The 13,274-nt window shown below is 37.2% G+C and overlaps 1 protein-coding gene and 1 pseudogene across 1 annotated transcript; one reads left to right on the top strand and one right to left on the bottom strand.

The window, feature by feature from the left end:
- Positions 1–4,669: 4,669 nt before the first annotated feature.
- Positions 4,670–8,015, bottom strand: LOC124413829 (annotated as a pseudogene).
- A 1,089-nt stretch (positions 8,016–9,104) lies between these two features.
- On the top strand, positions 9,105–12,762 carry LOC124414181 (esterase E4-like). Its single transcript, XM_046895148.1, has 7 exons — positions 9,105–9,322; positions 9,458–9,596; positions 10,003–10,348; positions 10,824–11,186; positions 11,579–11,742; positions 12,008–12,324; positions 12,404–12,762. Exons 1-7 carry the CDS (start codon positions 9,105–9,107, stop codon positions 12,663–12,665), a joined length of 1,809 nt encoding a protein of 602 aa, XP_046751104.1. The 3' UTR covers positions 12,666–12,762.
- The last annotated feature ends 512 nt before the right edge of the window (positions 12,763–13,274 follow it).

Raw genomic sequence — 13,274 nt, 5'->3', positions numbered from 1 at the left:
TATTAACATCAAAACACCCTGCAAATGTTGAAGGTGAGTTAAATTCGTCGCATTTTACCATCGTACGTGTAACTTAAAGTTGCCTCTGTCCGCAGTGTGTTGTGTTTTGTTTTTTGCCCGCGCATTTTTGGTAACTACTAAATATGGAGTATACCCTTCTAAAACATACCGAGATTCGTGTTTACCACTGTAATGTTTCCTTGAATTTCGAATCGTCAAATTCATCTTCCGTCGCGTTTTTTTCTGAGGATCGATACTATAATACATCGTTTGTTTATTACGAAGGTACTTATTTTCGAATTTCGAATACCTCGTACGTTTCGGCAGCTTAGTTTTCTCGTTTTCGAATTATAATCTTTTTATATGTATATCTGACGACAACGCAGTATATAACGGTAAATACCAAGGAACGTGAACGATTAATTGTTCTATAACCGTCGTATTATTTTTACTGAAAATAGTAGTTAAGTTATGCTTGATGAGTAGATCGATTTTAAAGTTATATCGTGGTATCTTACCTGTTTTCAGAAACGAGATGCAATAACAGTGATTGGTGTTAGTGATTATCTGGATCGAGTGACTCTATCAATAAATTCTGAGAAACATCCTACATTGACTGAGGAGATCAATTTATTCCCGAAAAGCAACAGGTATAATGCAATCTATTATATTTTTAAGGATTTGGCATAACTATTACAACAGGTTTAAAATATACGCTTTGACTACTGTACGTACATGGATTTTGGAAATAAAATATTAACAATATCTGGTGTTGTTTTATCTGATTACAGAAATGAACTGCAGCAAGACTAATCGAATTTCGCGATTATTTAAATTGAGGCCAGCAATAAACATCGAAAAATAAAACGCACCATCTGACCAGGCTTCAGTGCTGTTGAAAAATGAAAAACAGGTGCACAATCAAGATAATTTTCTATTACACTATTGTGCTAAATGGACTCTAAGAAGTTGACCTTTTTAGTTGAAATTCAATATTATTGAGTCCTTAATTACGTTTCATGAAACTGATAGAAAATTGTTTGAAATCGACAGTATCTATAATGAAACAATATCTGATCCAAGTATGTTGCATGAGTATTATTCTGATATATTCTTATTGCAGTGTAATAAGTGCGTCATTTCACTATTCAACCTGAGATCTATCACAATTACTACATCTAAAGTGTGGAGCAGCCCAGAGGAGGTAGAAATTGGTGAGTTTGCACGTGTTTAGGTTACGGATATTTCCCTGGTATTCCCCTGTCATGTGGCGTGACGGTAACAATAATATTACATCAATCTTCGATTTCTTAGCTGCATGGGTAGGCTCATTCGCAATCGCAACGGTGCTTGAATTTCAGTTGAATCATTTTTTTGCGCAATCTGATTTACCTGAATCTTAGTTAAATTTAGAAATTTTACGCGTTGCTAAATGTAGAATGAGCATCGCGACAGGTAACCATCACTCATTCGCAAATCTAGATTTGAATTTAACAATTATGTCGTTTAAGTGGTGGTTTCACCTAAGGTCTAAATGTATTCAGTTATTCACATTATTATTGAATTGATGAAACTGCAAAGTCTAGCATAAAGTAACGTAATGAAATTGCATCTTATATTACGAATGATTTTCAATTTTTTCACAAGCAGCAAGTAACAGTCAACTGCAAGCTTAGCTCGTTTAGAAAAATGCTGATTGGCATACAGGATGTTTTTGATCCATTTTACAAAAGGTTGGTGTACCGATAGTCGGCCAGTATTTTCTAAAATAATGCATACAATATTAAAGTTGGCGTGATACAACCACGGTACTGTATTCTGAGTAGGCGGACTATGGTACAAAAACATTTTGCTCGCTACAGGTAATCAACGAAAAAGTAAGTGACCGTGACCACGGCGCGAATGAGGAGGAATGATGTGTGTTGGAAGAAATGGAGAATCGCTTAGATCGAATATAGGTAAACGGAAAGCTAGGTGGTCGTTTTGGGATCCGTCGCGGGGTTTGATGCGGATCTGCGTGAGAATCCTTTTTCAACATTTCCGTTGGGTGGTTCCGTTGGGAATCAGGCGAGGGTAGGAAGCTCGCGATATACCGTGATGTTACTAACTTTTGTAATTCACAGCGTCAAACTATCACAGAAATTTTTCTCCGAGAGCACTTGAAAGACTGTATACGAGTCTAGACCATTCGTCAGTATTTGAATATTAAGGAGGTTTAATTATCCATTTATTCTTACTCTGCAATTCCTTACCAGCCGTTATTCAATTCAATTATTCAATCATTATCCATCATTATTTCATTCAATTAATCTCTGTGATCGTTTGAATGGGCAAAACGCATCTCTGGACCATCCATCGCGTTCCGTGGTACGCTAGATAGGGAGAGATGCTGAGCTCGAAAACTTCGCGTCGAAGAGGACCGCCGACCGTCACGCCACACAATAATGCATGCTCTCCAACCTCCCTCCCGGACTTGATTCGTATCTGAGAACAACAATCCGCATCGCCGTGTATCTGATTTGAAAGAACGTAGGTGCGGATTGGTTTTCTACAGAGTTTTTACGACAAGTCCTGAGTATCAGAAACTTATTAACAATTCATACGATTGCGCCTTTTTGCGCGCCGAGTAATCATTGAAACGGGACCCGCTTTTAACGAGGCAATTAATGATGCGAATCGATTGATCGCGCCTTTTGCGCATCGATTTCGCTAATAGTACGTGGCAAAGTTAAGCACTCTTGATATACTTAGCTTTCAGCTGTTGAGTCACATTTGTTATGAACAAACAAGTTTTCAAGTTTGACCGCGCCTTTTGCGCGTCCACTTGATACCTTGTGGTTATGAGAGAAAGCGCGGCATATGTAAGCCGGTGCTCAACGCGCAGAGATAAAAATCGCAGAATGTACTGTGATAGTGAAGAACCTTGGCCGATGTATTTATGAAATATATCTGAGGTGTACAAAATTATTTGTTTTCCAACCATTGTATTACTTTTTCTTCCGGGGCAACAAAGCAATTTTTTTTTACAAGTACACTGATACCTATAAATTCCAGTCGAAGAAAATATTTATTTCAATAACTCTTGGTGGGAAATAGATGATGATCAAAAAAATATGCAATTTGTTATCGTTGTTAAGAATAATCGAGGTAAATTTTGTTGCCGCGAAGATCATGTTGGACTCGACATCGATTTTATCACTGTACTTGTAGCAACTTTCTCTGTTTTAGCTAATCAAACCTCTTCTCTGTTACAGCTAATTTAAAATGAAGCTTTTCTCTATTTCAGCTAATCAAACCTTTTCTCTGTTTCAGATAATCAAATTTGTCCTCTTTTTCAGCTAATTAAACCTTTTGTCCGTTTTGCTAATCAAACCTGTCTGTTTCAGCTAATCAAACTTTTCCTCTTGTTCAGCTAATTAAATCTTTTGTCTGTGTGTACATTAGCTGTAAACCGGTATTGAAATTATCTCATACGTGTATAGTTTATTAGTATGTATGTAGTATAACCGCATATTAGTATGCACTCACATTGAGAAAACAAGGGGGGGATTGGAGATGAGCTGATACACATTATTCGTATTCAGCGATTATTTTTACAACTTTCCACGTCAACATTAACGTCGTAACGTCATGTCGTCCTATACGAAGTACAAGCTTATCATCGATTATTCAAAACACTCGCACGAATGACAAAAATCTCAAGAGAAAGCTGAAGTAACTGGATTTTAGTTTATTCTTGATATATAGTACTTGAAAAGTCATGAATTATTTTTTTTTGAAGTGTGCACCTTGCGCTTGTACTCATACGTCTATCATTTTTTTTTTTTTTTTTTTAATTCGCAGCGTGCTTGGTTCGCTCCATATTGCAGATAGACACAGCATAACTTCATACATAAAATTAATTACACAGATAAAATAGGGCACTGCATGTGATTCCTTGGGATGTAAAGGCTTGCGAGAAGTAACGTGGCGGAATATAACCTTACAGATTTGAATCGTGAAATCTGCTGATTCTAACTAATTAAAATGTGCATATTATCCAATTGAGTTCTGTGCATTGCTTAAAGATTTGTCGAATTGTCTATTATTCTCTTACGGTATACGCGAACTGGTAAGCTCAACTTACCGTAGAGAAGAGCTTGCTGATGTTGCGCTTTTTCAACAGAAACGCATTGTTGTTGCGGACGATCATCCAGTTTAGATGGGACGACATCTTGACGACCTGAAAATAGTAATTCGTTATGAAAAAATTCGTGAGTTTTGCACATTCCGATCAGTTGCTGAATGTTGTTAGAAAAACTATACTTCAGTTGAAATTTTGTTTAGACAATTTCTAGTCGATTTTTTTCTCTCTTACTCTCCGAAACGTTTTAAAGATTTTATAGGATAATCAATTGATTTTAATAGAAATATCCTCCCAAATTTCCGTAGTACATACATGGAACTAGCTTATATTTCGTCTAATATAATCCGATCTATCTAAGTCCGTAGATTTTACAGATTGCTAAAAGCTTTCGATAATGAATTTCAACTAAATAAATTCTTGCGACAAATCCAATCTAAAATCCGCCTTCTCGCTCATCAGTGGTGGCTCGAAACTTTCTTTCGAAACAACATGGTGCGTCGAGGTAGTAGGAAATAAGAATGCAATACTGTCAGTAAATTATATTTATTGCTTTGCATGTGGCAATTCATTATAAAAATTAACATCGGCTTTCTTATCACCTGAAACACACTCAACTGTCTCTTCCCTAATCCATGTGGTAAAATCCTGTGGTATAAAGATCTTAGTATCGGAATGAAAGAGTTCGTCGTCTTGTGGAAATTTTTGCAAAATTGCCCATCTGGTAGCGACTCTTTTAGTCCGGGGGCTACCGACATTTTTTTGTGACACATTTGATAAAGAATAATTTCATTGTTTTCGTGTCATATAAACGCCTTCTTGACATAAAATCAACTCCTGCCGCCGCACCAGCGCAGCGGGACAACGCTTATCAACAACTTATCAATGTTGTTTAAAAAAACGAGTAAATGACAAACATGATAAAAGCTGAAACTTTACCTATCGTTTAATGACATATGAGTTAGAAAAAAATCACCCACTGCCACCTGTATCGTATAACGATGTACTCCTGCCATCGACATAATGATGTGAGAGAAAAAAAAAAAAAATGACAAATGATAAAAGCTGAATTTTTTTTTACCGGTAGTTTATTAATTGAGAAGGCATAAAAACTTATGCTGCCAGCTATTTGTCGGAACCTGGCCTCGGCAGGAGGTTGTGAAGTTGTTGTTGAATAAGTGACACACAGTACAGGAACAACTCCGAAGACATCCCAAAAAAATATTTTTCATCTATTTTCTCTTATTTCTTTCGATAAATGATTTTACAAAAACATTATAAAAATATTGATACGTATAAAAATATTTATAAGTATGGAAATATTGATTTAAGGGAAGGGTAAGGTTTTTAAATCCGAAAAAAAGGCACATTTTCATGATTTTTTTTTTGCGCTGATATGAGTAATATTGTTTTATTCACTTTATATATATATATTATAGTATAACTTCTGAAGTATATTAGAAAAAATTTTCAATAACAAATATTGCTAAATATGCCCGTGACGGCGGATCTCCGGAGGCGCCTTGAAAAAAAAAGTTATTTTGCGGTTAACATGACAACTCGTTACCGGATCATCTGAGACAAAAAAATCGATATGCGTTTTAAAGGTAATATGTTTTCCCAGGTAATCGTGGCGAGCTTTTTTTTATTAATTTTTTTCGATTCTTTGCAGCATTTGGAAGTGAAAGACGCGATTTTAGCTAAAAAAATCTCGGTGAATTTGTTACTAAAAAATAGAAAAAAATTTAACGGAAAAAAAGCTCGCCGTGATTACCTGGGAAAATGTATCACCTTTAAAACGCATATCGATTCTTTTGTTTCAGATGATCCGGTAACGAGTTATCATGTTCACCGCAAAATAACTTTTTTTTTTCAAGGCGCCTCCTTAGATCCGCCGTCACGGGCATATTTATCAATATTTGTTATTGAAAATTTTTTCTAATATACTTCAGAAGTTATATTATAATATATATATATAAAGTGAATAAAACAATATTACTCATATCAGCGCAAAAAAAAATCATGAAAATGTGCCTTTTTTTCGGATTTAAAAACCTTACCCTTCCCTTAAATCAATATTTCCATACTTATAAATATTTTTATACGTATCAATATTTTTATAATGTTTTTGTAAAATCATTTATCGAAAGAAATAAGAGAAAATAGATGAAAAATATTTTTTTGGGATGTCTTCGGAGTTGTTCCTGTACTGTGTGTCACTTATTCAACAACAACTTCACAACCTCCTGCCGAAGCCAGGTTCCGACAAATAGCTGGCAGCATAAGTTTTTATGCCTTCGCTATTAATAAACTACCGGTAAAAAAAAATTCAGCTTTTATCATTTGTCATTTTTTTTTTTTTTTTTCACATCATTATGTCGATGGCAGGAGTACATCGTTCTACGATACAGGTGGCAGTGGGTGATTTTTTTTCTAACTGATATGTCATTAAACGATAGGTAAAGTTTCAGCTTTTATGATGTTTGTCATTTACTCGTTTTTTTAAACAACATTGATAAGCTGCTGATAAGCGTTGTCCCGCGATCGAGGTGGCAGCAGTGGATTTTGTTGATAGGCTATATTATTAAAACAGATAAAAAGATGAACCAAGCTTTATCAAATAACACATTGAAAAATGTCGGTAGCCACCGGACTATTTTATAAAAGCACTTTCTAAAAGCCAGGCAGTGAGCATGAGGCAATTTTTCATACTTTGTTCGCATGAACTCAAGACTCGACAAAACATAGCGCAAGGATTTCATGAATCTCGCATTAGCGCCAACATGCTTTGAATCTGGAGTTATGATCGACAATAAGCAACCACTTCCCAACAAATTGTAAACCTTTTTGCAACAAGCGTATCTCTGCTCAGGAGATGGTAAATATTCTAGCAACAAGCAGAACACAATTGTGTCAAAAGATTCCACAGTCAGTTATTCAACTTGCTGCTTGTCGGCAGAATATATATTTTCCTGTCCTATTTGCATTCTCAGAAAGTCGCATTGCAATACTCCTTTGCAAGATGAAGCCAGATCAATAGCAGTGACATTAGAAAAATTTACATCGACAAAGGGGTTGTAACAACTTTCCACGTCCAGCAACTTTACTTTCGAACCTTCCCTGTGCAGAACTTGTGCGGTGCTCGAATCGCGCTCATTGTTACTTATTTGCAAATTGTTTTCAATGCTTTTCTCAAATTTTGTATTTTGCTTCATAGTAGAATGCTCATTGAGACTTTGTTTCCGATCTGGTGTATCTTTGTCATCCACTGACGTCAATTTTGAATTTGAACAAATCAATCAGTCTTCCGAAATCAACTTCTTCCTTTCGTTTGAGAGACCGGTTTTACCGTTTTCAGAATTTGGGTATTCTTGATATGTTGATATTCCGCTGATACGTTGATCGTTCGCTATTTTCCGATTAATATTCACCTCTCTGTCCCAAAACAATTCTGTACCACCCCTGAAAAAATATTCCCAACATTGTGACTTCACCCAGTCTATTCTACATTTCGTATTTTTCTTTGGATCCGCTACGTTCTCCGCCCAGTGTTTCGTTGCTAGCTTTTGCATTGCCTTCGCATATTTCTGAAATAAGATTTCTCATCATTTTTCGCATGCTAACAATAATAATCAAAGGGTTGAAACGTTACAACCCTAAACTGCAATGTTTCACTTTCAGCCACATGTCTTCTCCAAGCGGCTTCTGGGCCATAAATTTGCGATTCTTTTCGTAAATTGCTATGAACACTCTTTATGAATGCAGCCAACTCCTTATGCTCGGTCGAAGCCATTGTTGTCAAACAAAAGACAGTAGTCGGTCAACAGGTTTTCCCAAAAGTCAACAGTTGTCGGAACATGAAATTGCAGCCGCGTTCTATTTCCCAGCGATCGCGGGAGCTCCGCACTGCTATTGGCGGCTGCCACTGTAATCTGCAAATTCATTGAATTAGATGTTTAGTTGAGCTGCGTCACGCTTTTCGGGTCCCTGCGTCCTGTGAATCGATTACAGGGTGTATTTGAAAATTCGTTGGATCGTTGTATCGTTGAATAAAATTTGTGTAACGAATTTGCATTCATAGGTAACTCAAAAGACGCGAGCCAAGGATAAGTGAAAAATTAAATCATTGTCATAGAGGTATTGCTGATGTCGAATTATCTTCGCTACGTGGTAATATGTGCAGTTCCAAATTACACGTACGTAAATAATTATTATGAGTACAATCTCGCCACGTCTTAAGCCTATACTGAACATTTGACAATAAACGAATGATAAAGTATACGCAGTCTTGATTGGCAGAAACTATCATTCGCAGATTAAAAAACATTGTAAACTCGTATCTATTTTTCGTGGAACATAATTCATGTCGAGCCGACATTAAGGTGATTATCGTTGCCGTTGGGCAAATACAGCTATTATATATGTTGATTTTCAAGACTGTCATAAAAAATATAATACCTTGAATATCAGGTTAATAATCTTAACGTTCGTACCATCAACCATTTTGTAGACAAAGTGTGATATCATAAGTCATAACAATGCCTATAGGGGAATCGAAGCATCTTTTCAGATTAAGGTCCCGAAAATAAGATCGCGTTTCATTTTGCCATATCATATTTCTGTAAATTTTCGGAAGCATTTACAGTCACCTTACTGTCGATCAACCTTAAGTCGTTGCCTTTGTACAACTATCATATTTCACACAACTGTAGATGTCCAACGTGTGTGTGACAACCGCACGTCACAATATATGACTTTCTTGTTTAAATAAGAGTCTGAGTCTCCAAGTAATCATTCCTCTTTCTTCTCACGTCATATAATTCGAGAACAGATACCATAAAATGAGGTAATGGAGTGCCAGTAGAGATACTGCAATGAAAGCACAATCCATTTGAACATGAGGATTTACCCCTACAAGAATAAGATTTGCAATTCCACCAGTCGTCCGATTACCCTGGTCGCACACCAACGCGGGGCCACGATGTTCTGCCACTGCTCGGCGAAATGTGTACTCGTACCATTTTTATTTGCAATCAGTATTTGTTCGATAAATCACGTACAGACAATAGATATCGCCGCTCCGGTGGTGACGATTCCTCAAGGAACCCTGCAAGGAATAATTCGAACAACTAATCATAATCGTAATGTTTCTGCGTTCTTGGGAATTCCGTATGGACAACCACCAATTGGGAATCTCAGGTACAATATCAATACAAGGCAGACAATTTTTCGCTCACTCATTTCTCTCTTTCATTTTATATCTTCGCTATTTTTCTCTGTAATAATTAATGTGCCTTAACCGATTACGAAAAATGAGGAAACTTTGCACGACAGATTTGCAAATCCCGTGGCTGCAGATGGCTGGAATGGATCTCGCAACGCTACCGTGGATTTGAGTATGTGCCCTCAAAACTCGTGGGACATTGTTGTGGGCGATGAAGACTGCTTGTGGCTAAATTTATATACACCGCAGGTGATTCAGACACTTTAACCACTTTCATTTAGACTCTGTAAGTAACATAACACGAACAATAAATCCGTGGAGGCAATTCAGCCGCAAGCACGCGATTAATGAACTCTATCAGGAATTTCACGTCTAAAATGGTAGAAAGTTTCAAGATTCGGATAACCATAAAACTGTAATGATTAAACTATTCCAGCTCTAATTTCATCAGTGATGATGTAATATAATTATAGTGCTTGATAATTTGCGAACTCAGAATTCATTCACAAGTTACTTGTCAAAAATACATGTGATTGGTGGAGTAGCAAGATATAATTCTTTCCATCGCACGTGCATGGAAAATGAGACTTTGACGTAAGATTGTAATCAGAATCAATATTTATAATCCCTCCTAAATTCCGTGTGTACAATTCAGCTTCCGGAGAACACGACCTCGGCGTTACTTCCAGTGATGGTGTATATTTACGGAGGAGGTTTCATGACTGGAAATGCTAGATCTGATAGATACGGCCCGGAATACTTACTTGATGCAGATATAGTACTGGTTCTTCCCAGTCATCGTATTGGTCCACTTGGATTTTTGAGCACCGGTGACGAGGTGGCCTCAGGAAATTGGGGACTCAAGGATCAGGTCTTGGCACTGAAGTGGGTTCAAAACAACATAAAGTACTTTGGCGGCGATCCTGATCGAGTCACATTAGCGGGAGCGAGTTCAGGCGGTGTGTCCGTGCATATTTTGACGCTGTCAGATGCAACAATTGGTAAAACAACGAATCTTATCATTACAATAAATAAGAATACACCAATGTTACATACGAAACAGAAGTAGATACTCTTCATAGATTCGTTGGATTTTTCTTTAGTATACAAGGTCGGAATAATTCCACAGGTTTCTGTACTCTATTTGTCGACAGACGTTTCTAGTTTCCTGAAAATCTCACGTATTTTTTTAGTGGAATTCATTTTGATCCACGACGTTTCATTTTTCGAAAATGCTACATATCATGACAATCGTGAACAACGAGACATATTGATCGATAAAATGTGCTCTTGATTACTCAAATGCAAGCGGATTTCTCTAAAAAGTACCCCAAACTGCATCAATCTAGACGGATTTTAGCTTGTACGAAATCACCCGCTTAACATTTCAATGAAATAATCTGGTATGAATTGAATCTAACGCATAGCTATTATGCTAACAGTCACCTAACATAATCAATCTGTGGGTTGACTCAGGGCTTTTTCACAAATATATAACGAAGAGTGGATCAGCTCTCACACCGTGGGCTTACAAACCCAGAGCTGCTTCTGCGAACCGCGCTTTTCAACTTGGCGAGTACGTCGGGTGTTTCAACGAAACGTCGGAATCTCTAATCAATTGCTTGCGAACCATTGACTTTGCTGACATTATCGCCACGCAACCGTTGTTTTTTGAGTGGCACGCATATCCAAACGACGTATGGGGCCCGACCGACGAGCTGGATGTCGAAGGCGCAGTACTAACCGACAGTCCCACGAATCTTTTTGCTGCTGGAAAAATTCGTGACCTGCCTTGGATTTCGGGTGTTGTCCGCGACGAAGGAACCATGCACAGTGGAGGTAAAAATTATGTCCCTTGGGGGCTACAAATTACAAAAAAAAAGTCGATTTCGAAATTCTGAAAATTAGAGCATGTCGAATCGAACGTGGCAGACTGGATATCAAGATCGTACCATTCATATTGTCGTAGTGCTTGAAAAAATCGAAATCGAAAGTTGGAAACGATGGACCAATACCGGGAAATCATTGTTTTCATTGTATAATCAGATTCCTTTTCGTGACCTCTGAAAACCGAGTTACGCACAATTGATATCAGCCCTCTTCCAAATTTCGTTCGCCATGTGATCGATCCATCGTTTTGTTTTTCTTGATCTGAGAAGAATATTTGAAACCTAGACTTACATTATTTTTTGGTCCAAAATCATATTTCTCCTGGTTGGGTTTACCTGTAGGTTTCTTCCTAAATGAAGAACTGTTTCGAGATTTCCTGGAGAATTATGACTTTGCCTTGCCTCGCATTGTTGGCTTGACATACCAACCAGACAACGGAACTGCTTACGTTAATGGTATAAAGTCATATTACTTGAACAACGATCTGACCACCAACACAAGCGTCGTAAGTAATCCCAAAAAATCAAGAAACACTTGCTCACTGTAATATTAGGCAAAACAATCTAATCGGGGATTATGGATATTTATAATCGAGTGTTATGTTAACTACGTGTCAAATCTTTATAGCCATAAGGGTATATCTATAGGGTAAAGGGTTAAATCACGAATTTTTGACACGGCAGCGGCGGTGGCAGTAGCGAGATATCTTTGTAATATATATATATATTACAGTATTTTGGATCCTTTTCGATGATTTCACCCATCCACAGATACTCGCTAACATCACGCATGCCTTCGGCGACGGCATGTATCGATATCCGGCCTACGATGCACTTCTACAGCAACATTCTCTGGCAAAGAATCCACAGTACTTCTACACTTTCAATTATGAGGGCACTTTCACCAACTCTTACTTTTATCACAATACAACGAAAAATTTGGGTGTAGCTCACGGTGACGATACCTTTTACATATTTGCACCTGAGTTACAGTTTGCCGGACTAAATATCAACAAAACCACATCCAAAAAAGATTTAGAAATGGTCGACATCATGGTTCAGTTGTGGACCTCCTTTGTGACCAATGGGTAAACTATTACTAAACAACAAATTATCATTATTTTACTCAACTCATTAGACAAGTATGTTAAACAGTTGATTTTTCAGAACTCCGACGACTTTGGCACTTAATGGCACAATATGGAAACCATACTCGGCTGCTGAGAACAACTATCTTCAAATTGGAAACGGGCCTGAAGTGGAGCTCAACGTTCGGTATTCTTTCTTTGAGGAGCGAATGCAGTTTTGGGCTACGCTAAAGGAAACCTTTAAGACCTCGACTGCCCTATCAAAAGGCTCATTTGTCACAACGACCAAATTTTATTCAATATTCGTACTTTTCTTAACTTTTTCAAAGATGTTTTTGTAGCAGCGATGAAGAAATAGGTAGAAAAATTCAGTCTATTACAGACAACCAAAATACGAATCTCTGTATAATCGGCATTAAATAAATAGTAGAGTCACGACGAAAGATCAAGTTAATTAGTTATTAATGTTTTTCACGGGCACACGCGGTGTGCACTAGCTGTCTGGTTACAGTTACGGCCATGTAACATCCAACCGGAAGGTCGGTATGTTTTATTGCTTGTAACTATTTCTGAATATCGGTACCAAGAAACCAAGATCCAAAGGTGAGAATTTTGACAGTAAATCATCCAAGGAAACTGCTCAACCATCCGAATATCCCTAGACAAGTTATAACAACAAACATTTAAATTTTAATTTTTGTACATTTTTATTTGATCCGAACTAATCCTCAATGTTTACTAAGAGAATTGAGTTTCCATACAAGTTTGAAGTTCTAAGATTTTGAAACTTACAATAATAATGTTACAAAAAAAAAAAAAAATACCAGTGATTTCGGTTACGGATCACGTATACGTGGCAACGCCGGACAACTAGCAACGAGAAACTGTAGGCTATCCTTGAACACATATAAGCCGATCTATCTCAACTAAAGAATACTACTGGAAAAGGA

This window comes from Diprion similis, chromosome 13 (assembly GCF_021155765.1).
Source record: "Diprion similis isolate iyDipSimi1 chromosome 13, iyDipSimi1.1, whole genome shotgun sequence".
Lineage (NCBI taxonomy): Eukaryota > Metazoa > Arthropoda > Insecta > Hymenoptera > Diprionidae > Diprion > Diprion similis.
This window is presented reverse-complemented; position numbering and strand designations above follow the sequence as displayed.